This window comes from Lissotriton helveticus, chromosome 9 (genome assembly GCF_964261635.1).
Source record: "Lissotriton helveticus chromosome 9, aLisHel1.1, whole genome shotgun sequence".
Lineage (NCBI taxonomy): Eukaryota > Metazoa > Chordata > Amphibia > Caudata > Salamandridae > Lissotriton > Lissotriton helveticus.
The window spans coordinates 973,077,231-973,102,771 of NC_136070.1; the positions used below are offsets into that span (position 1 = coordinate 973,077,231).

Genomic DNA, 25,541 nt, shown 5'->3' on the forward strand with positions numbered 1-25,541 from the left:
TCCCTGATTGACCCTGTTGTTCAGATGCATAAAATGTGCTTTTTACCCAGTTAACACCCCTGCAGGAACTAGCTATTGTACATTCTATGTACACTACCATCACTCAAAGGGATTTGACAGAGAGCAACATGTTGGTGATTTCTGACACTCTGGACAGCATCCTGAAGTACTCGGTAAGCAACAGGTTATCCCCGACAGCTGGTAATTATTCACTCAATCTTGGGAAAGCTCAGGAGCTTCAGGGCAGGAGTTGTAAAACACTGCATCTTTACCTGTGTGGCAAAGCAGAATTACTACTGATCATTCAGTCAGACCTTTAGTATCCCAAATAGTTCTGTTGTGATCTGTAGTCAGTATGGAAACAAGCAGATGTGCCATTATATCGTTAACAGGGTTATACAGATGGCTCTCCCAGAGGTTCTGAAATAATTTACACAGGATGATTATCTTGATGCCACAATGGATGTGAGTAGAGAGCCCAGCTGAAGAAATGCATGGGAGATCCAATGGGGCACTAACAAATAGCAAGATATTCCTGACATGAAAAAGTTTAATTAATTACCCAGTGGCAATAGAAGGGATTTTTTAGGATGTACCACAGGATTGGTGATATCGTGGGAGCTGCAAGAAATATAACAGCTCTTGAAAAGAGAGCACCAACTTAGTTTTACAGTGGGTGGGAATGTAATAATTAATAGGATTATATATTGGAATATTACATATAGAATATCACTTGACATCAATATCCTGACCTAAATGTGGTGATAACTTCTATCAACAATGTTTAGTACAGAATATGTATGCCAGACAATATACTGACAAAGATATTCTAGTAAAACAAACAAGATGATGGACGGAATGTGGCACAATGGCAAAACATTCACCCCCAGTTACAGATCTGGGTTTAATCCATCGTTATTTTGCTCACCAAGCCACCCAGGTTCAGACATGGCCATATGCAAATCAGTCTTGACCCTGTGCCTCATGTGAACAGTCCAGCCCGAACTGCCAAGCCATGTCTTCCCTGGACCGGAATTAAGCATCCTAGGACCGGCGTCTGGCTATCAGCCATCTTCAGCCAGGATAGCTTGACTCCAGTGGCTTAGTGAGCACGGGACCCACGTCTGGGCATACCCTTCGCACATAGGGTGAACAGCAAAACACACAAGATGATGGACGGAATGTTGCACAGTGGCAAAACATTCACCCCCAGTCACAGATCTGGGTTTAATCCATTGTTATTTTGCTCACCAAGCCACCCCAGTTCAGACATGGCCATTTGCAAATCAGTCTTGACCCTGTCCATCATCTTGTTTGTTTTGCTGTTCACCCTATGTGGGAAGGGTATGCCCAGACGTGGGTATGCCCAGACGTGCTCAGTTGCTACATTTATTCACATATTGCACTGGCTCCCAATGGATAAGAGAATCCACTTCAAGACACTGTGCTTTGCACACAGAATCCCTACTTCCCCTATCCTATCAAATGTATTATTTCCGTAAGTCCCACGTTGTGAGCTGTGTTCTGCAGAGCTAAACTTGGCCTCTGTTCCCCCAAGTCAGAAAAGCAAGAGCAGGAGGGCGCTCGTTCCGAGATAAGGCACCGGCCTTCTCAAACATGCTCCCGGTGACCATCAGGAGTATCCAGAATCATTGGGCTTTCATGAAGGCAGTGAAGACTTGGGAATTTGTGGCCTATTTCTCAACCCCTTCTCTTCTACCACAATATGACCTGGAACTAACGCTGGGATGCCCTATTGCTGGGGCAGCAAAGTGCTTTACAAATTCATTAACATACCATAACATTACAGGGAAGAGAAAAGAAAAAACCCAAAAGGAAAGAATGATAGAATGAGGGAAAAAGAAAGAAAAGAAAGAAAGAAAGAAAGAAAGAAAGAAAGAAAGAAAGAAAGAAAGAAAGAAAGAAAGAAAGAAAGAAAAAAGAAAGAAAGAAAGAAAGAAAGAAAGAAAGAAAGAAAGAAAGGAAAATAAAAAAGACAGGCAGCGAAATATAGGAAATGAAAAAGGAACAAAATTAAAGAGAAAACTAATGAGGACAAAATAATCAGAGAAAAGAGCACAAGACAGGAAATTAAGGAAGAAAATAAATGAAAGATACAGAAACCAACCTTGAAAGAAATGATTGAAAAGAAGGGAAGAAAGAAGGTATGGCAAAGGAGGAAGGAGAAGTAGAAAAATGAAGAGCACAATAGAGAACGCAAAAAGAAAGAAGGTAAGAGAAAAAAGACAACAAGAAAACTATGGAAAGAAATTAAAAGAAAAAAATTAGAGAAAGAAATTAAAAGAAAACAGAAAGAAAGAGATAAGGTCAGTAGTAGATGAAGAAAAGGCAAGTAGTTGACGAATAAAAGAAAAGAGGGTAGGAAAGAAAAAAGAACAATAAGTAAATACAACAAAAGGAAAAAGACAGAAAAAGAATAACAGACGAGGAAAGATGAAGACAGAGAAAAAAGATAAGACTGAACGAAAGGAGGGAGAAAAAGAAACAATAAGAGAAAAAAGAGGAGAAAGAAAGACATTGAAAAAGACAGAGTTAGGACAAATGAAAAGAAGGAGCAAAAGCAAGTAAGAGTGGAAGATAGAAAAATAAACAGAGAAAAACAGACATGGGAGAAAAAAGAAAGAATGAAAGAACAAAGTAAATAATTACTGAGAGAAACAAGGAGAGAAAGAAAGGTGAAGAAGAAAGAATTAGCCTGGAAAAGAAAAAAGCAGAGAAAAATAGGGAAACAATTAAGAGATTGAAATAGGAGAAGAAAGAACAACTTTGAAAGAAACAAAGAAGGGGGAAGTGGAAGAAAAGTAGAAACTAGAGGTAGAAATGAAAAAAGAAAGAAATATGGCAATATGAAACTTTTGCCAAAAAGAAAGAGAACTGAAAAAGAATGCACACCAAAAGAGGGAAAGGAAGAAATAATGTAAACAAATAGTAAGAAAGTGAGAAAGAAGGAGAAATTAAGAGAAAGCAAGAAAGAGGGAATAAAATACATTAAGACAGGAACAAGAGACATGAAAGCAAGGAAGAAGAAAGAAAAGGAAAGAAAGGCTAGAAAGAAAGTAGAAAATGAAGAAATTATTTTTCAGAAAAGGGTATTCTGCATCATCCAGCACTCTCAGCTTTTGAGTAAATCTTAGAAACGGGCACAGTGTTTTAAAAAGCTTTGTCATCTGTATGGCACCTGCATATCCTCAAGCTTGTTGACAGGCAATTATCATATGTGAGCTACTCAGTAGCAGCCTGCGAGCTACTAGTAACTTGCGATCAACCAGTTGGAGACCCCTGTTTTTAATCCACCCATAAGAAGCATGCCTTTGTAAACTTTTAAATAGCCTACATTCCATCACCTACAATTCTTCTCCTTCTATGCCTTACACTAACACGTACACCAGATATCCTATAAATCTTACACTATTTTCTTCTTATCAACCAATGCCACCAACATTTCAAACTCACATTATTTAACTCACATTATTACCTATACCCCACATACTGACTAACAACCGTTGCACCACCACAGTCATTCTCACCACCCTCCAAATCATATGTCTCACAAAATTTGGTAAACGGCTGTCAAACCGAGGTTGGCCATCAACCAACCATTTTGTACCTAGAAGGAAACTCTAGGTACCAAAATAAATGTAACAACTCAAGTAACATCCACTGACATCCTGGCGAACCAAAATGAGGAAGTGCCTTCTGTGAGTACCAAAATGGTAGTAAGTTTAGGATTTTGTCTTAAGTTAGTTCTGTGAATCGGGCCCTAAGTGTTTGGTAGTCAGCGATATTCTGTTACAAACTTGAGGGACATCTTGTCCTCCATATTACAATTCCATTATATCCTATGGAACTTGTAATATGGTGGACGGCATATCCATCACATTTATGACGGAGTATCCCATCCGCCAAACTCATAATCAGGCCCTTAATGATGTGTTTAGGCATCTCCTGTTTCACTATATTGTCTGTATACCTGATACTTTGTACTTAATTCTTGTTTTGGATTTGTTTATCTCGTCTGGTGTTTTTGTCATAAATCATTTAAATGACCAATATTTCATATTTCTGCATATTTAGGAGAATTCTGCTGAACTTGAAAGGATGGCTTTAATGTGTCAAATTGCTCTTACCAAGGGGATACCAATGTCAACATCTTCTAGGATTGTAAATCTATTTATGGTGCCATCTATTCAAGAGGAGATTGTGTTTTGGGCCATCCATCAAATGACAATTCAATACGGTAATTTCAAAAATGCTATGTTGTTGTGGAACACTGTCATCTGTGGCAATCTATCGTATTCTACATTGCTTTTAGGTCTGACTGCAGATAGTATTATCTGACTTTGGCTCATGTCATCACACCACTCAAATACACAGATAGTTGGCTTTGAAGCATGCCCTGACAGATGTTGGCTTCTTCTTTCTGGTCCCTTAATAAAGTGTTTCACATTTTGTATTAGCCCATGGTGGATTAATACATTTTACATTGGTTTTTGATTGTGGGTCAATCACTAGCATTGCATTTCTATGCAAATTGAAAGTGGAAAGAAGCCACACAGGGTATATTTAAGTTATTTTCTACATATGTTTCAAACAAATAGTGGCATTGAGAATAGAAGCCCATGACTTTGTCTTTTCAACCCACATAGTTGAAACACTTAATTTGTGAGGAAATTGACAATGAACAGGAAAATAATATAACAGCAACACTATCTGTTGCGACCCCATGTCATAATGGTTATGCAAATCAACTCTAAGATGATTACTTCTCAGACAGTGCTCATTAAAGAAACAAACATCTCAGTGCTAATTCTATCAGGAGGCTTCAAATATGGAGCTCCAGCAATAGGCTTTTGAAGTGAATGGTTGCATCTTAAATATAGGTCCACCGACAGCAATTCTTATTGGACAAACATGTATTGCTACTATTTTGGTTATTATGTTAAAATGATACATATTGTTTTAGATTTGTTGTCGTTCGTAGTCCTTTCACTTTGCAGATTCACATTTTAGCACCATATACCAGCACCAGATGTTCCTTACAGGTGTTGTTTCATTATGTCTCTTGCTAAAAAACAGTTAAAAACTAAACAGCTCCACACAAACTAACTACATAACTATGAAGCCTTTCTTCTTACAAGGATTTTGGATTTCTGTAAAAATGCAGCAACCCTGCTATAATTCCGCTCTCCTTCATCACCCTTATAAAAAGGTGCAAGTGAATCCAGGGAATCCAGGGTAAAGACAATGTGAAACTTTCTTTTCCGCTTACTGATGGAGGCTGATTGCCTTATATGAGCTGTAAAAAGTTGCTTTGTCTGGAGCATGTTTTGGCTAAATGCCCTACTTGCTTTCTCCAGCAAAGTTAGTATAAACTTTGCTGTAGATGCAGAAATGCATCAACTGCTCCAAGATGCAAAAATTGTAGTTAGGTCTTACTTGTGGGAGCCATGTTAAAAAGGAGTTGCAGTCATTTTGTCAAAAAAGAAAGGCGCCCATTTTCCTATATCAAATCTGGTGAAATTTGGTTCCCCTTTACCTCGGAGGTTTGAAGTTTCATTTGCTGCTGAGTGGAAAATTTAGAAAGCCATGCATCAAGTTATTTTTTAACATGTATCATAAAAAACACATGAGCTTTGTAGCACACTCATCATTTTAAGTTGGTATTCGTCTTTCTTTTCATTAATAATGATTTTTTATTTTCTCTTGCAGGACCAGAAATTGAATCACACCTGGGTCTGATTCTCAGAACCTTCTATCCTGTAATGAAGACTGCTTCTACAGTCAACCAGAAATATTGGTTTAGCCTTGGTGTGTACCTGCGCTGGTGGAAGGGTGGGGTTCTGTATGATGGTTGCGGGAGTGTGGGGAAAGGACACCTTTATTAAGAGATGCAATTTCTTATGTCTGATTGGTGCAGAGAATAATAGTCCATAGTCATCCCATAGTTTTGAGCAACTTCTAACTTATCTGCATTGAATACTCATTTGTGGCCCAAATCAGAATTCAACTGCAACATTGGTCTGCATAAAGTGTAACTCCACTACTTTCTAGTACATCTGCCAATTGAACTTGCATGCTGAGCTGCAGTGTCAAGTTTGCCATGTCAGAAGGGGAACACATCTCATGTCTGAAGAGCACACCTCCAGGAAAAACCTATTCTTTTTAGTAACCAAAATATAAGGGCCTGATTTAGAGTTTGGTGGACAAATTGCTCCATTGCAAACTTTACGTCTGTTCCCGCGGACTTATTACAAGTCCTTTATATCCTATTATACCTGTAATTAGACAGACCAGTTCTCCATCACGTGTGTGACGGGATACCCATCTGACAAACCCAGAATCTGGTCTTAAGTTATGAAATTACCTCCATAGGAAGAGGAGCATTAAAACCTGCAGAAACCGTGCATCATTTTCAAGAGGTATTTGTTTATTTCATTTGCACAGGCATCTCGCTGCAACCTACAGCTCACACAATTGCAAACTAAGCACCATATTAAGTAAATGTTTTGACTGGTGCAAATCATGGAGTTAATATATTTTAACCATTTTTACCACTTAAAAAATAGAGAATGCAGGAAGCAAGTTTTGCTCCCAACTAAACATTTACAATATTAGGACAGGAAATTTGAGTCTACATTTTTTGTAATGTTTAAAATAGAAAATTGAGTGAATCAGATGTATGAGATTAAATTGGTTCAGTTTCTTCCTTCCTGAGGAGCAAAATAGTGCAAAATCATTACACCACTTTTTTTACTCTGGTGATACCCGAACCAGCACTTCTTTGTTAACCACATACAAATTTAAGTAGAAAGCACCCTTGTGATACATATTTGTCCTTTCATTCTTTTGAGTTCAATACAGTGAGTTGCAGTAATGTGGAATGATTACCATGTAATGTCTAGTGTCTAGAATGCTACAAAAGTACAATAGGATGTAGGATTGAAATGGATGCCATTACATGACCCATGAGAGTCAGAGAAAACCTATGTGAATTGAGTCTAATTCATGCAAAAAATCATTTGCTGTCAGCAAACACATTGCACTGTTTTTGTTCAGTATGTCCTACCAGGCAAGGTGGTGAATGTGCAGAATAATGCAACACTTAAGCCTTTGATCTTTAACTGTGATTTTTTAATGTTTCTGCAGTCATTGAGATGTTAGCAGGCCAGTTTGCTGCCACTGTAGATGCTCCCTTAGTCACACTTTTCTTTGAAGCCTACTCAGCCTGCAAGGTCTTTCTTCTTGAAACCATCCCCAGTCTGCAGGAGGTGAGTTGGAAAAGTGGGGAAATAACAGAGCGCAGAGGGTGATTTATTAGAGCTGTACCGTTTTGTGAGAAGACTGATTTATACACAAGACTCCCTCTGCCTTTGCATATGCACTTCATTTGATGAACTACAAACAAAATGTAATTCCTTCTCTTGATCCAGACTTGCAATCCCTATTCTTGTAGATTACTAAAATGTGTAAAAACCTGTATTGTACCATACCAAGTATCCAATGCATATCAGGCAGCTATGTAAAACAAAATTAAAGCTAAACCATGTCATAATACTAAAGTACTAAGGAACAGTAAGTGTAATAAGTATTTTTGAAAAAGAAAGGGACAGAGTGAGATACTAGGGTAATTTAATAAAATCGGAGTTGCAGGAGTCTCTGTTTTACGTCTACCACAATCTTAACAGGTAGAGGAGGCAAGGAGAACAATGGGTATTGGGATAAAATGATGGTACAGATTTAAAATGGTATTGAGGATTAATGGCAGGAGTGGTAGTGAGGGGCTTCAGGGAAGAGATGACTTAAGTAGGGGAGTAGGAAACAGGTGAGAGACGTGGTGGGTGGCAGGGAAAACATATAAAATACAAAAGTGGAGGAGGGGAGTAAACAGGGAGAGTGGATGTAGAACTCTCATCCAAATAACACAAGTGAGGGTTGTGAGGGATACGGAATAGGAAGGGTATGGCGGCGAACCCAAGGGTCTATGCACTTTTAAAAATGGAATTGGAGGTAATTACTCCGATATTAAATTCATTAATCAGGATAAATATAAACACTTGGAATTATAATATATTTGAAGTATTTGAGGAAACAAATTCATGGATAAGATTTCTATTTTTCAGAATCAGTCTTGTCTAGTTTTTTATACTGCCAGTAAAAACAAGCCTCTGCCTTTGTAAGTCAAAAAAACGTCTTGGAGAACAGGTGTCAGGTGCAGCTGCCTCTACAGGGAACCACCTACTTCCACATGTGGCTCTTGTTTTTTAGTAGTTAATGTCTAGTGTGGGGTACTGAAAACCAGGTGTAATTTAAGTGTAACGCTTGCCAATAATTCTACCCTCACTTACGCTAATAACCAATGCCCCCAAACTCATAACCCCATTTCTAACACCCAAACCACCTGTGCCCTCCATATTGCTCTTCCCTCTATTCACCCATTTTCCCCTACTCTTCATCCTCTTAACACACTTCTCCCCCAAACCCTGATGGTACCCTTCCTCACACCCCTCTCGTCCTCTCCTCTCCTCCTCTTCCCCTTCCCAAGCCTCTACTTCTAATCAATCGCTCTCTCCTGAATCCCCCCTTGACATCCCCAACTCACTCTGCATCTCCCCAAATCTCTTGCTCATGAACAAACCAAATCCCACGCCCTCTAATAACACTCCCGCCAACTCCCATTCTCACCTCTCCAACTCCCAACCCCACCTCCTGCCCCAGCTATACTACCAAAATACCCCTCATTGCCCCTCACTCTATTACACACCCTTCTCCGAGCCTCCCTTTTCTTAACTACACTCCTTCTCCCACATTGATGTTATTTCTCCCCACACTCATTTCGACCTCTTACCCTCTACTCAAAACTATCTCCTTCCTCTCTCAGTGCCCCGCCCTCCTCCACACCCCCCTCCATGTCTCGACATGATTTTACGTCCCTCACCTACTCCCGACAACCTTCCCTCCCTGAACATTAACTTCCTCCTACCAACCAATACTGAAAATACACCCTTCCCCACCCCTGCCCCTTCTGTTCCCCCGCTCACCCTCCTTACCCAAACACTCATCAACATTGACTGAAATATTACTACCTTAGTGACCAAACTCTCTCTACTTAGAGAGGATTATAAACAACTTCTATCCCTCAGCCCCAGGGCCCCCCACTTTACTTCTACTTCTCCCTACTCTGGCTTTCAAAAGGTCACTGTCAGAAATAGGGTTACCAATTCTGCAGGGGGTAGCATGGAGCAGAGCGGGCAGGCCAAACTTCAGAGGACATGTGTGAAGCATCCACGCAGTACTCACAGACGACACACCAGGCACACCACAAAAGAGACACGACACCGCTTCTGGTTAGAAAAAGAATAAGTGTTGTATTATCTCCAACCTGCAAAGGTAAAACACAACAATAGCAGTAATCACAATGAGGTGCCAACTGGCGCCAGAGCAAGTATACCCGGGGGATTATTTACAAGGAAAAATGGGAGAAATAAGAAAAAGGGTTAAGGAAGTCCATTAGTGTCCAGCTGAAATAAAAGAATGTCAGGAAATGCGTAACACATATGATTGATATTGCAGGGCAAACTCAGACCTTCATCCTTGGCCTCACCTAGAAGTAAGTTGTAGGCGTAAAGAACAAGTTACTTACCTTCGGTAACGCTTTTTCTGGTAGATACTATATCTGCCTGTGGATTCCTCACCTTGTGAATACCCCCTGCGTCAGCAACATTCGGAAATTCTTTTTTCGTAGCCTTGCGCCGACGTGGACTCCTGACGTCATAGAGACACGACCTCGCTCGCGACTCCGCTGACGTCACCGACGCCTATAATAGGCCCACGCCGGCGTGATGACATCAGTTCCGCCCCTTTTTTCCGTGCCATCGAGGCACACGGACGGACCAATGACAGTAGAAATATACAAGTATACACAGTACACAATACTCAAGGCAAAACACACAGTGTTAAGCAAAAGCAGGAAAGCAATTGAAACATTTCCTTGACAACAAAATATATATATATTACATTACAGTAACTCTGGCATAGAAGAGTGGACAACGGGGAGGCGGGTGGGTCAGTGAGGAATCCACAGGCAGATATAGTATCTACCAGAAAAAGCGTTACCGAAGGTAAGTAACTTGTTCTTCTGATAGATACATCTGCCGTGTGGATTCCTCACCTTGTGAATAGAGTCCCACAGCAGTCCCCACTCCCGGAGGAGGGTGTCCACTCTTCTAAACCAGGAAATCCTGAAGGACAGAGCGAGCAAAGTGGCCGTCCCTCCTCACTTCGGAATCCAAGCAGTAATGCTTCGCGAAAGTGTGGAGGGAAGACCAAGTTGCCGCCCTACAAATATCCTCAACAGGTACACCTCTAGCCAATGCTGAGGATGAAGACTTAGCTCTTGTAGAATGAGCCCTTATACCCTCTGGTGGTTCCTTACCGGCCAAAGAGTAGCAGATCTTTATGCAGAGGACGATCCATCTCGATAAAGTTCTTTTATGGACCGCTCTTCCTTTCTTGCAGCCAGCAAATCCAACGAAGAGCTGGTCTTCCAAACGAAAGTCCTTGGATCTGTCCAAGTAAAAGGACACCGCCCTCTTAGGGTCCAGACGGTGCAGTCTCTCTTCCTCCTTGGAAGGGTGAGGGGGAGGATAGAAGGTAGGAAGGGTAATGGACTGTCCTAGATGGAAGGGAGTTACCACCTTAGGCAGAAAAGCAGCCCTGGTCCTAAGAACCATTCGATCAGCATGAATGGTCAGGAATGGGGGCTTGGAACTAAGAGCTTGAAGCTCACTAACCCTCCTTGTTGAGGTTATTGCAACCAGGAAGACTGTCTTAAGGGTAAGAAGCCTCATGGGACATTTGTGGAGAGGCTCAAAGGGAGCACCCATCAAAAAGGTCAATACAAGATTCAAATCCCACTGAGGCCCAATGAAAGGTGAAGGAGGGAACATATTAGTAAGACCCTTCAAAAACCTTAAGACCACAGGAGACTTAAAGAGAGAAGGCTGGTCAGGCAAGCAGAGAAAAGCCGACAGCGCCGACAGGTAACCCTTTACCGTGGCAACCGCAAGACCCTGCCGCGCCAAAGAAAGGGCAAATTGGAGAACATTAGACAAATGGGCCTTCAAAGGATCAACAGACCTTTCCCCACACCACGTGACAAATTTCGACCATCTATAAGAATAGATGGACTTAGTGGAGTCACGCCTGGCTGACAAGATGACATCCACAACGTCAGGCGGAAGGGAAAAGGAATTCAGGTTGCCCCGTTCAATCTCTAGGCATGAAGGTGCAATGTCTGGAGGTGGGGGTGTAGAACCTGCCCCTCCATCAGAGAGAGGAGGTCTGCCCTGAGAGGGAGACGGAGCGGCGGGTGAGAGGAGAGGTGGAGTAGATCTGTATACCACACCCTTCTTGGCCAATCCGGGGCGACCAATATGACTTGGGCCCGGTCTTGGCGAATCTTCCTCAGAACCCGAGGAATCAAGGGTATGGGGGGAAACGCGTAAAGGAGTTGACCTCTCCAACTCAACTGAAACGCGTCCCCCAAGGCTCCTTGCATCGGATACTGGAGACTGCAGAACGACAGGCAGTGCGCATTCTCGTGAGTGGCGAACAGGTCCACCCGAGGAGTCCCCCACATCCGAAAGATGTCGTGAACCACCTCCGGGTGAAGCCTCCACTCGTGGTCGGCAGAGAACTGCCGACTGAGACTGTCTGCACGAACGTTCAACACACCGGCCAGATGATTCGCCATCAGACAAACCTGATGGTCCTGAACCCAGGACCAGAGATGCAGAGCCTCTCTGCAGAGACACTGCAACCCTACCCCTCCCTGCTTGTTGACGTACCACATCGCGGTCGTGTTGTCCGTCAGGACTTGAACAGACTGACCGCGAAGGGAAGGGAGGAAGGCCTTGAGCGCCAAACGTATCGCCCGCAATTCTAGAAGGTTGATGTGAAGCAACCTTTCCTCTGGAGACCAAAGGCACTTGACCTCCAGATCCCCCAGATGAGCACCCCACCCGAGAGTGGATGCATCCGTTATCACCGTGGCCACCGATGGGGGAAGTTGAAAAGGCTTTCCTTGGGACAGATTGCCTTCCACGCCCCACCAAGACAGATCCGCTGCAGCTTCTCTGGAGATCCTCACTGACTCCCTGAGATCTCCGCTGTGCTGATACCCTGCTTGCGGAGGCACCACTGGTGCGCCCTCATGTGCCAGCGTGCATGGTTGACCAACAGAATGCATGAAGCCATCAGACCGAGCAGGCGAAGGACCTTCAGGACTGGAACGACCGCTCCCTTGTAAAACAAAGGAATCATCTCCCGTATGTCGCGAATCCTTTGAGGGGGAGGGAATGCACGACATACGGTTGTGTCCAGTACCGCACCTATGAACAGGTTGCGCTGGGAGGGCACCAGGTGAGACTTGGGTACATTTATTGAAAAACCCAACCTGTACAACAACTGGGTTGTCTCTCGCAAATGATGGAGCACTCTCTCTGACGACTCCGCTTTGATCAGCCAGTCGTCCAAATAAGGGAATACTGGAATCCCTGATCTCCTGAGATGCGCCGCCACCACTGCCCTCACCTTGGTGAAGACTCGAGGTGCAGTAGTAAGTCCAAACGGAAGGACCGCAAACTGGTAGTGCTGCGATCCCACCGTAAAACGGAGATACCTCCTGTGCGACTTAAGGATTGGGATGTGAAAGTAAGCATCCTGCAAGTCGAGCGACACCATCCAGTCTTCTTCTTGCAGCGCTTGAAGAACCTGAGCAAGGGTGAGCATCTTGAATTTCTCCTGCTTCAGATAGAGATTCAAGATCCTGAGATCCAGGATTGGACGAAGCCTGCCATCCTTCTTCGGAATCAGGAAATACCGGGAGTAGCATCCCTGACCCCTTTCCTGCTCTGGGACCACCTCTATCGCACCTTTTCTTATCAGAGTCAAAACTTCCTCTTGCAGAAGAGACAGATGCTCCTCGGAGCAATACCCTTGGCAAGGAGGGAAATTGGGAGGGAATTCCCGAAAGGGAAGGGCATACCCATTTTCTACAAGATTGAGAACCCAAAGATCTGACGTAACCGATTCCCAATCCTGTAGAAAATGGGTAAGCCGACCCCCAACCGGACCCACATGATCCTGAATGTCGGATCTAGGGCTGCTTCTCAGGGGCAGGGGGGTTGGAGGAAGTGGAGGAGGAAGAGGCCTGACGTCCACGAGGACGCACTCTTTGCTTTCCCCTGTATGACCTGTACAAGGAGTTTTGCTGCTGCTGTTGTTGCTGCTGCTGCTGCTGGCCTTGCCGGAAATTCCGAAAGGAAGAGCGGCCAAAACCCCTGAATCTTCTGCCAGTTGAAGAGCCTCTCACTTGAAGACCCAAGGATTTAGCAGTCGCCCTGCTATCTTTAAACCTCTCAAGGGCCGCATCAGCCTTCTTCCCAAAGAGGCCTGAACCATCGAAAGGAAGATCTAATAATGTCGCCTGAACATCAGCCGAAAAGTCAGAAGATTTCAACCAGGCAGACCTCCTAGTAGCGACAGCAGTGCCCATAATGCGCGCCACAGAGTCTACAGTATCCAAACCGCTCTGAATGACCTGGCGAGCCGCTGCCTGAGCGTCAGAGATGACTTCCTCAAAATCCTTCCTGCTGTCATCAGGAATTTTTGGAACAAGAACACGCAAAGAGTCCATCAGAGCGTGTAAATATCTCCCCATCAAGCAAGTGGCATTTGATGACTTCAATGCCATACTGGCAGAGGAGAAGGACTTCTTTGCCACCTGATCCTGCTTCTTTGCCTCCTTCTCAAAAGGAACCTGAGGGAAAGCACTAACGTTCTTTTTTGAGCATGCAGCCTGAATGACCAAACTCTCCGGTGAAGGATGAGAGGTTAAAAAGGCAGGATCCTCAGGGGCAACCCTGTATCTTCTGGCTACACTTTTAGAGACAGCTGGAGCCGACAAAGGTTTTTTCCACACCTCTAGAATGGGCTCTGTCAGAGCATCATTGAAAGGAAGAAGAGGTTCCACCACTGAACTCGGAGAATGCAATACTTCAGTCAGAATATTAGATTTGAATTCTGCTGTAGGCAAAGTCAACTTAAGGAGACTGGCAGCCTTCCTCATAATTAAATGATAGGGTTGAACGTCCTTAGAAGGAGTGCTAGAACCTGAGGGTAACTCCCACTCTGGAGAGAAATCCAGGCTTCCTGCTTCTGCCAAATCCTCAAAAGCATCTTCATCCAATTCACCCTCTTCAACGTCAGATTGTGAATCCAAAAACCTCCTTTCCTCCAGAAGGCGTTGAGCCTCTCTTCTGGATCTCATCTTGACTCGTTTTGCCATCGGATCCACCACCGGCTCCGACGGATTCGGAATCGACGTCGGGATCGAATCCGAAGGCTCAGAGGGATGTGTTCGAGGACGACTCGGAGCAGGCGAAGCCGGAACCGGCGTCGACGGCTTCGGTGGAGCCGGAAAATGCCACGGCGGCGTCCGAGCCGGCATGTAAGGCATAAACGGAGCCGGAGGGTAGGAGTGAGGGACTCCTAAGCTAAAAGCCAAAGGACCCATGGGACCCGAAGGTGCACCAGAGGGGTGCCACGCCCTCGAAAAGACTCCGTACATCGCGTTGAGAAACGCAGAAGGGTCCTGGCCTGGGGCAGGAAATGGTGGATGAAAACCTTCAGGCCTGTCCTGAGGAGCGTTCGGATTCGGCTCACCTAAGGGCGCGGAACCCCCATCCTTACGAGGCTCCTCCTCATCTCGGACCGGGGACGCGCCGGAGATGGACTCGGAGCCGGATTCGGAGTCGGAGACGGAGCCGGAGACGGCGCCCGTGACTCAGAAGGGGAGGCCTCACCTTCAGGTTCTGGATCCGAAACATCAACGGTCACCACCTTCGAACGTACCTTCTTCGGTGACCTCGACCTCGATCCCGACTCCTTACCAGAACGACGTCGGGACTCATGTCTCCTCTTCTTATGTTTCCTCTTTTTTGAAACACGATCAGAAGCCGACTTCGAAGACGACCTTCCTCGAGATCCAGACCTCGACCTCGATCATGACTTCGACCTCGCCCTTCGAGAACGAGACCTCGACGATTTCTCCTTTCCAGCTTTCATCTTAGCCACCAGGAGCTTCGCCTCTCTCTCCCTCAGGGCCTTCGGGTTCATCTTCTTACACGAAGAGCAGTCCTCCACATCATGGTCCGAGCTCAAGCACCAGATGCAGTCGCTGTGTGGGTCGGTAATGGACATCATTTTGCCGCATTCTCTACATGGCTTGAAGCCGGTCTTTTTCGAAGACATTGTCGAAGAGACAGGATACAGAGAAGCAGAAAATGGCAACAATATAGACAACAAAGTATCCGTTGGCTACAGAGATTCCCGATAACCGTTAGCGTCGACGACGCGGAAAAAAGGGAACTGATGTCATCACGCTGGCGTGGGCCTATTATAGGCGTCGGTGACGTCAGCGGAGTCGCGAGCGAGGTCGTGTCTCTATGACGTCAGGAGTCCACGTCGGCGCGAGGCTACGAAAAAAGAATTTCCGAAGGTTGCTGACGCAGGGGGTATTCACAAGGTGAGGAATCCACATGGCAGATGTATCTATCAGAACTCAGGCATTAGACATAAGATACACATTAGGTATGAAGGTAACTCCTGCCTGGCGTCTGCATCCACTGCAACAAAAGGAACATTGAGCAAACAACATTACATCAGGCCTAGAAAGGCATATTCACATTTACCATGGGCACCAATAACTCTTTGGAGCATCCTGGGGCAAGTAAGTACACCATCAAATCAACCTTAGGTGCCGAACCTTAACATCAGGCAGGAATTCACGAGCACCTCCTGCAAGAAAAGAAACAATGGGTGCATAACATTGACATCGGGCCTACAACCTCAGTAGAGGGACCTCTGGGCATCAGGCAGGAGCCTTATCCTTGGGCAGGAATCACGGTGCTCATAAGATTTGCAGAGCACACATCCACATTGGCTCAACTAATCATGAGTAGGGGCACAGTGACCTAAGCACCCAGCCTTAACCGAATAGGGGCTCAAAAGCACTTCCCGGTGACATAAAAACACTAGGCACCCAAGACCGGCATTCCCCCCCCCTCAACAGTGGTATCACACATGAGGCAGGACCATCTGCAGCTAAACTTCCATAGCCTGACTTCCCCTATTGGCCTGGAATCAGGCAACTAACTACTGCAGGCACAACCCAGGTCCCTGAACCACCCGGGGTCCATACCTCCGAGTCTCTGTCCTGGGTCTACTGGCCCAACGTTGCAGGTGCCCGCTGCCAGGCGGGGCACCTGGAGAACAATACTGTTCCTGGGGGCGGCAGTTCACCACGGAATGCTGGCATCGGGGGTTGGGCACCGACAGTATGCCCCGATACACCCCCCAACACAGTCTGTTTGAGCCCCACACACACCGGGCTCTTGGCAATGTCTCCACACTTCTGCTCCTCGCTCCGGGCTTCCTGGGCAGTAGGGTGGGAGGCAGGCACCGACAATGTGCCTCGATGCCTCACCAGACAGACGCAGACACTGCTCCCCGAGCGGAGGTGGGGTAGGCTCCTGCCCTATTTACAAGGCTGAGAGGCGGTAGCGCTTAGGAACACAAAAGCAGCCTCTTCCAGCTGCGCAGCGCTAGCCACCACACAGCGCTTCTCCTCAGCCCAGCTCCTCATAAAGTGCTTCTAGATCACAGAGCTTAGCAGGCAGCACTTATCCAGGGCCAGGCAGCCCTTCCAACAGTCCAGCGTTTGGTTGAAGCGGCGCTTTGCAGGCACACACAGCAGGCAGTACAGTTCAGGCACTTCAGGACTACCCAGGGCTTCTGCAGCACAGCGCTTCCAGGATTATAGCGCTTGGCATGCAGCGCCTCCTCCAGGCCCAGCACGTCCAGGAGCACAGCGAAAGGGGGCGGACAGTCCCAGCAGCAGGCTCAGGGTAACACTCCTCACCTCCTGGGGGGGGGTCCCAGATGCTCCTTCCCTTCTGGGCGCTTCTTTGCGCAGCGCTTGCATAGGGCAGGGTCCCGGCAGCTCCAGGGACCTAGGGGGGCCCTCCTTTCTCAGGGGTCCGGGGGACAGAGCAGTAGGCACTACTGGGCGAGGTCAGCAGGTAGTGGGGGCATCATCAAAGCAGGGTGGTAGGCGTTTACCATCCCCACTGCAGCGTGGCCCTCCTCTCACACGGCAGCCTGAACTCCTGAAGTGGGGCTCCACTAGCCCTGGGGACAGTAGGGGGGTCCTAGATGGGTGCAGGGTCCAGCACACAGGCCCAAGTGGCGGTATCCCCTGGCAGCAGGTCCCCTCACATTCCTGTCCCAGCTCTGTCTCGGCTCATCACATCTCTACTGCTCTCCCTATACCAGAATGCCTGGAAGCTTCTAGAAGGTCCCTCCAAATGCTGGGATTGCTGGGTACCAGACAACTAGACCGCTAACCCACCGCAGACAGGCAAACTAGTTCTAACTGGCTCAGGGGGAGGAGTAGAGCACCCTGGGTGCCAGGCTTTCCCTCCAAATGCAGGGGTGGCTGGGTACCTAACAACTAGACTGCTAACCTCCTGCAGTCAGGTGGCACAACGCATAGCCTTGGCAGCCATTTTAAATGCAAAACACAAATGCAGCATTTCACCAGGGTACATGTTTACAATGGGGGAAAATAAATGTACACACCATTGCATTGCATTTAACATTAACATGGCGTCTCACACCACACATGGACTATTCAGTAACCTTTACCATGGGGGAGACATCCTACATGTTGGGGGGTGAAAGCGAAAAATGTGGGGGAAAAGGGCCAAGTTCAACAGTCACTAATCCCAAACACTGGAGAACTACTCCCCTCCGCTGCAGTACTCATAGGCCTCATCGCACATTGAACGGTCTCTCAAACTCTGACCTCTCTGCCCTTTGCAAATCTTACCTCCCTTCAACACCGCCTAAGGATCTCTCCCCCTCACTCTCTCATCCCAGTTATCCTGGGGACTAGTCGAATCCCCCCTCTCCCTGCTCCCCCAGACTCCCCCTTCAACATACCACCATCCACTCCCGCTCTCTGCCCAAAACTTACCCTAACCCCCTCACCTGTATGCCTGCTAATGGCCACTCGACCATTTGCCATACATCTGAAATCTCTCACCTTCCTTCAACACCGCCTAAAGATCGCTCCCCCCTCACTCTCTCATTACAGTTATCCTGGGGGCTAGTGGAATCCCACTCTCTCCTAGCTCCCCCAGACTCCCCCGCAACATACCATCATCTTCTCCCACCCCCTCAAAACTAACCCTTATCCCCTAACCTGTATGCTTGTCAACTGCCGCTCGGCCGGTTGCCATGCATCCGAAATCTCTGAAAATATCTTGAGTGAAGTTATTGATATCGCCTTCCTCACTGAAACATGGCTGAATGATCACTCATCACCCATCCTTGACCTACTCTGCCCCCCTGGCTACTCTATCATCAGAAAGGACAGACCAGTGGGGAAAGGAGGGGGAATAGCTATAATCTTTAAAAACCAACTCCAACTCTCTCTTGCCAAGAATACTGACTACTCAACTTTCGAATACCTAGGTGCTGAACTCAATATCTACCAACTCTTGGTGGCACTCCTCACTTTGTAGACAAATTATCCAACCTTCTTACTCAATCCTCTCTATCTAACTCCAAAGATCTCTTCCTTGGAGATCTCAATCTCCACTGGAATGAACAAGATAACCCCTCAGTTACACTTCTTTCCAATCTCCTAGAGATTAACGACCTCAAACAACTCTGCCTCTCCCCAACTCACTCTAAAGGCGCCATTCTTGATGTCATCATCTCTAACAATGACCTGGCCTCCCTTTCCAACATCATCCCTATTGACTAGTCAGACCACCACCTCATTCGTTTCACAATCTCCCCCTCGGCCCCGATCCCCCCACCGAAAAACACCATTACTGTGAAATTAATTCGAAACTTTGATCTCATCCCCCCAGGAGTATTGGAGTCCAAACTCAACTTCGCCTCACCCCTCTTTCTCTTAACACCAATGAGCTCACCGAGCATTTCAATAAATCGGTCTCTGAGGTTCTAGACCAAATAGCTCAATCTAAACTTAAAACAAAAAAAAAAATCCCCTCTAAATCTTGGTTTAACTCAGACCTCAACATAGAAAGACGTGCTCTCAGAATGACTTAAAGAACCTGGAAACTAGACCCTTCTCCCTCCCATCTTGCCCTCCTCAGAGCTGCCAGATTCTCCTACAAGAAACACATCTTTAATGAAAAGGTATCTTTTTTCTGTTCGCAACTCTCAAGTGCCAAATATAGACCCAGAGAACTGTTCAACATTGTTAGAAAACAAACCTCCGCTACCCCCTTTAATCTTACGGCCTCCACTACCAAATGTGAAGAAATCGCCAACTACTTCTCTGAAAAATTGGCAAGATTGATCAAACTTTTGCTCAAATTCAGACCCCTCCCAACTGACAGAGTACCCCGGAAGCCACCCCTGTACTCCCTGCCTTAGCCACACTGCCCCCTGTTTCATCCCCACTCCTTTCTGCTGCAATCATACCTGAAACCAACTCCGCCCACCAATAACTTAAAAACAAAGCCTCATTTCATAATTTCCTCCCTGTATCCAAACTTGAAGCCTCTAATATCTTGTCTAAACTAAAACCATCTTCTCACACAAAAGACCCTCTCCCTTCTAACCTTGTCCAAGATCTTAAACATATCATTGTCCCATACTGGACCATTATCATCAACTCCTCCCTTACCTCGGGGTGTGTCGTAGTCTCCCTTCAACTTGGTCAAATCACCTCCATTCTCAAAAACCCTAAAGCTGATCCTGACGATCCTAACAACCTCCGCCCTATCTCCAACCTCCCCCTCTTCTCCAAAGCCCTTGATAAATATGCCCTACTCCAACTGGACAAACACATTGACACTTTCAACCTTCTTGACCCTCTACAATCCGGCTTTCATAAAGGCTGTAGCACTGAAACCGCATTGCTAAAAATCGTTGATGACATCCACCATACCCTGGATACGGGTGTGTCCTCCCTACTCATTAACCTCGACCTCTCTGCTGCATTTGACACTGTCAACCACACAACCCTACTTAACACACTCAAATGTTGGTTTGCCCTTAATGGCCCTGTCCTTAACTGGTTCACTTCCTATTCTCAACATAGAACTCAACAAGTCAAAATCAAAAATTGTCTCTCAAACCCTTCTCAAGTCTCTCATGGTGTTCCCCAAGGTTCTGTTCTCTCTCCAGCACTTTTCAAACTCTTTATGGAACCCCTCACTGCCATACTAAAACAAGCCAGAATTAACTAGTACCTATTCGCCGATGACACTCAACTATACTGTAAAATTAAATCCCATTCTGATGTCCTGCACCTAAATCACACCTTGATTTTGATCCAATCCTGGTTCCACTCCAACCATCTCAAACTCAACCCTAATAAAACTGAAATTATTCTTTTCTCCCCTGAAAACAACTCACTCCCTATGCAATCATGGATCTCCGATCTCAATGCCCTCAACTGCCCACTCTCCTTATCCAAAACAGTTAAAACTCTGGGCATTACATTTGACAATAAGCTTACTCTCAATTCCCATATAAAAAACTAGGCTAAAGGAGCACTCTGCACTCTCTGCCAGCTCAAAAAAATAAAACCATTAATCCCAGATGAAGATATCAAATCCGTACTGCTAGTCCTCTCGAAAATTGACTACTGCAACGATATCCTTTCCCGAACCCTCAAAGTCCACCTTGCCCCCCTCAAAACCATAATCAACCTGGTGGCCAGACTTATAACGGACACTAGACGTTTCAACCACATCTCTCCTGCCCTTAAAGTCCATAAATGGCTTCCTCTTGAAGGCAGATCTGCCTACAAAACTGCCTGCATTACACACAAAGCCCCTCACATTAAGTCCCCGATCTACCTCTCAAGCAAACTCAAAATAGCAGGCTGCTCCCATCAGTTGAGAAGCACCAACACACTCCTCCTCGTCCCCCCTCTTCAAAAAAGAAAGCCTCTAAATCTCGTTCCTTCTCAGGTAATGCTCCCAACATATGGAACACCCTCCCTATTGATTTATGCTGGAACCCCTCTTACTTCAGCTTCAAAAAAGACTTCAAACTCTACCTGGTTCACAAATATTGGGGCCCTTAAATCTTCTCTCTTCTCGTCTACGCCTCCCTCTCCCCAAACAATCCACCCCTCCTCCTCCCCCCTGACTTTTCTTCCCCCTCTCCCCTACCCTTTCTCCCCCTCCCCATCTCCGTGATCCCTTCCTTCCACTCCTTCACCCCTCCGCGCACATCAAACCTGCTTCCTATATACACTAACCAAGTAGTTAATCCTCTTGTTGCTGTAAATAATTGTATGTACGCACTATATCTTTTCCTTCAAGCAGTTCCCTCTGTCGCTTATTTACCAACGCAAAATGTTATGTTTACTTTGTTCCCTATACTGAAAAATGTTATGTTTACTTTGTTCTCTATACTGATCTTAACTTAACACCGCACTTTATTACTGTATTTTTTACTTTATGATGTGTATTTCTTCGGATACTTTCCGACTGTATTATCTTCATACTTATGTAAAGCGCTCTGATACCCATGGATGTAGCCAGCGCTATAGAAAACCTTTCTAAATAAATAAATAAATACATTTATCTGAACAGGTCTGGGGGCAGGTTATCACCACTCTGGGACATTTGGCCTCCGTCCTGCCAGAGGAGCAACTAGATAAAGAGCTTCCATGGTTGGTTAAAGAGGTTGAAAGCCTCCAACCCCAGCTGCCTGCTGATATGGCATTTCGTTGGCTCAAGGTGAGTGTGACCTCGATTTGCTGTCCATGCCTGCCACTGCAACCATTCCCAAGTGATCCGCTCCATAATGAACACCCTATCCCATAGTGAGAAATTAGCTTCAATGAAATAATAAATTATTGAGAAATGAGGACCAAATACAGAACTAAAGAATTCCATTGGTGAGTCACTTACACCACAGGTGGAGGTGTGCAATGGTTCTGGCCTCCCTCATGTGCACTTTGGGCCAAGATATTGGTATTCCACACCTGACACTACCAATGTTCTGAGTATCAGTAATTTTGAGTTACAGGAAAAATGTATGATTCCAAGTTTGCCCCGAAGGTAACCATGAGAAACGGAAATACCACATCAATTCAGACTGTAATTCCCCACTATTTGGAAAAACTCACACCTGATAATTTCTTCGGCTTTGAGCTGGTGTATTGAGTGGGGAGATGAAGGGATTACGGTGAATATAGTTTCTGATAGATACATCTGCCAGTGGATTCCTCACCTTGTGAATATCCCCCTTGCGTCAGCAACATTCGGAAATTCTTTTGTAGCTTCGCGCCGGCGTGGACGTGGATGACGTCATAGAGGCATGGTATCTCACGCGACTCCGCTGACATCACCGACACTACAATAGGCCCACGCCGGCGTGATGACATCAGTTCCCTTTTTTCCGCGTCGTCAACGCTAACGGTTTCAGAATCTCAGTAGCCAACTGGTGACTTTGTTACATTATTAGCTTTCTGCTTCTTTGTATCTTGTTTCTTCACGATGTCGACAAAGAAGACCGGCTTCAAGCCCTGCAGGGAGTGCGGGAAAATGATGTCCATTACTGACCCGCACGAGGCCTGCATTTGGTGTTTGAGCTCTGACCATGATGTGGATGGATATTCATCTTGTCGGAATATGAACCCGAAGGCCCTGAGAGAAAGAGAGACCAAACTCCTGGTAGCGAAGCTGAAGGCTGGCAAGGAAAAATCTTCGAGGTCTCGCTCTCGACGGGCGAGGTCGAGATCGAAGTCAAGATCCAGATCTCGAGAGGAGTCATCTTCGAAGTCCGCTTCAGGCCATGCTTCGAAGTCGAGAAGGAGACATAAGAAGAAGAGGCATGAGTCCTGACGTCATTCCGGTAAGGAGTCGGGCTCGAGGTCGAGGTCACCGAAGAAGGTACGTTCCAAGGTGGTCACGCTGGATATCTCGGATCATGAAGGTGAGTTCTCGCCTTCGGAGTCGCAGGTACAGTCGCCGACTCCGGCTTCGAATCCGTCTCCGTGGCCGTCCCCGGCCCGAGATGAGGAAGAGGTTCGGGTGGATGCGGATTCTGCGCCTGTCGAAGAGCCGAATCCGAACCCTCCACAAGACCAGCCTGAGGGTTTTCAGCCACCCTTCCCAGCCCCAGGCCGGGACCCATCAGCGTTTTTAAACGCTATGTATGGCGTCTTTTCAAGGGCGTGGTACCCCTCTGGCGCACCTCCGGGTCCCATGGGTCCTCTGGCCTTCAATTTAGGAGTCCCTCACTCCTATCCTCCTGCTCCATTCATGCTTTTTATGCCGGCTCCGACGCCGCCATGGCAATACCCGGCTCCGCCGAGGTCGTCGATGCCTTTTCCGGCGTCGCCCGCTCCAGATTGACCTCAAGAGCATCCCACTGGGCCATCGGATTCGATACCGACCTCGATCCCGGCTCCGTCGGAGTCGTTGGTGGATCCGGCTGCGAAGCGTGTAAAGGAGAGGTCCAGAAGAGAAGCGCAACGCCTTTTGGAGGAGCAAAGATATTTGGAATCACGTCCTGATATGGAGGAAGGTGAATTGGAGGATGATTGTTTTGAAGATCTGGCTGATGCTGGTAGTCTGGATTTTTCTTCTGAGTGGGAGTTACCATCCGGCTCTGATACGCCTTCAAAGGACGTCCAGCCTTCTCATGTGGTGATGAGGAAGGCAGCAGAACTTCTGCAATTGACTTTACCAACAGTGGAGTTTAAGTCTAATCTTCTTACTGAAGTTTTGCATTCACCTAGCTCTATGGTGGAACCATTGCCTCCGTTTAATGAAGCCTTAACGGAACCTATTATGGAGGTGTGGAAAAAACCACTGACAGCTCCTGCAGTATCCAAGAGTGTGGCGAGAAGGTACAGAGTTGCACCTGAGGACCCTGCTTTTCTGACGTCTCATCCGTCACCTGAGAGTCTAGTCATACAGGCAGCCGGTTCCAAAAAGAATGTGAGTGCCTTTCCTCAGGTCCCTGGTGACAAAGAGGCAAAGAAACAAGATCAGGTGGCTAAAAAGACCTTCTCCTCTGCAAGTATGGCGTTGAAGTCAACTAATGCCACTTGCCTTATGGGGAGGTATGTGCATGCCCTTATGGACACTATGCGTACTTTAGCTCCTAAGATTCCTGATGACAGCAGGAGAGATTTTGAGGAGGTTTTATCAGATGCACAGGCTGCGGCACGCCAAGTGATACAGAGTAGTCTGGACACTGCAGACTCGGTGGCACGTATCATGGGCACTGCGGTTGCCACTAGGAGATCGGCTTGGCTGAAATCTTCAGACTTTTTGGCAGATGTTCAGGCGGCTTTGCTGGATCTGCCGTTGGATGGATCTGGCCTCTTTGGCAAGAAGGCTGATACGGCTTTGGAGAGATTTAAAGACAGTAGAACAACTGCTAAATCTTTAGGGCTTCAAATCAGAGGTTCTTCAGCCAAGAGGTTCAGAGGTTTTAGACGCTCTCCCTTTCGCAACTATCGGCAAGGTCAGCAGCAGCAGCAGCAGCAGCAGCAGAACCCCTTGTACAGATCTTATAGGGGAAAGCAAAGAGCTAATCCTCGAGGTCGTCAAGCCTCTTCCTCCTCTACCTCCTCTAACCCCCAGCCTCAGAAAAGCAGCCCTAGATCTGCCATTCAGGATCATGTGGGTCCGGTGGGGGTCGGCTTACCTACTTTCTACGGGATTGAGAATCGGTTACATCAGATCTTTGGGTTCTCAATCTCGTAGAAAATGGGTATGCCCGTCCCTTTCAGGAATTCCCTCCCAATTACCCTCCTTTGCAAGGTTTTTGCACGGAGGAACATCTGTTACTCCTGCAGGAGGAGGTGCTGACACTGTTGAGAAAGGGTGCGATAGAGGTGGTCCCAGAGCAGGAAAGGGGTCAGGGATGCTACTCCCGGTATTTTCTGATACCCAAAAAGGATGGCAGGCTTCGTCCAATCCTGGATCTCAGGATCTTGAATCTCTATCTGAAACAAGAGAAATTCAAGATGCTCACCCTTGCACAGGTTCTCCAAGCGCTGCTGGAAGAAGACTGAATGGTGTCGCTCGACTTGCAGGATGCGTATTTCCACATCCCGATCCTGAAGTCGCACAGGAAGTATCTCTATTTTATGGTGGGATCGCGACACTATCAGTTTGCGGTCCTTCCTTTTGGAATTACTACTGCGCCTCGAGTCTTCACCAAGGTGATGGCGGTGGTGGCAGCACATCTCAGAAGGTCGGGGATTCCAGTATTCCCCTATTTGGACGACTGGCTGATCAAGGCACAGTCGTCAGAGAAGGTGCTCCAGCATCTGCAGGAGACAACTCAGTTGTTGTACCGGTTGGGTTTTTCGATAAATGTACCCAAGTCTCACCTGGTGCCCTCCCAGCGCAACCTGTTCATAGGTGCTGTACTGGGCA

The 25,541-nt window shown here is 46.4% G+C and overlaps 1 protein-coding gene across 1 annotated transcript in view; it reads left to right on the forward strand.

Annotated features, from left to right (window-relative positions):
• Positions 1–25,541, forward strand: part of LOC144783337 (maestro heat-like repeat-containing protein family member 2A) — a 204,267-nt gene that overhangs the window by 79,899 nt on the left and 98,827 nt on the right. Inside the window, exons 3-6 of the mRNA XM_078662362.1 lie at positions 51–173; positions 4,096–4,258; positions 5,731–5,829; positions 7,168–7,289. Coding sequence (XP_078518488.1) covers positions 51–173; positions 4,096–4,258; positions 5,731–5,829; positions 7,168–7,289 — 507 coding nt within the window. The remainder of the gene's footprint in view (positions 1–50; positions 174–4,095; positions 4,259–5,730; positions 5,830–7,167; positions 7,290–25,541) is intronic.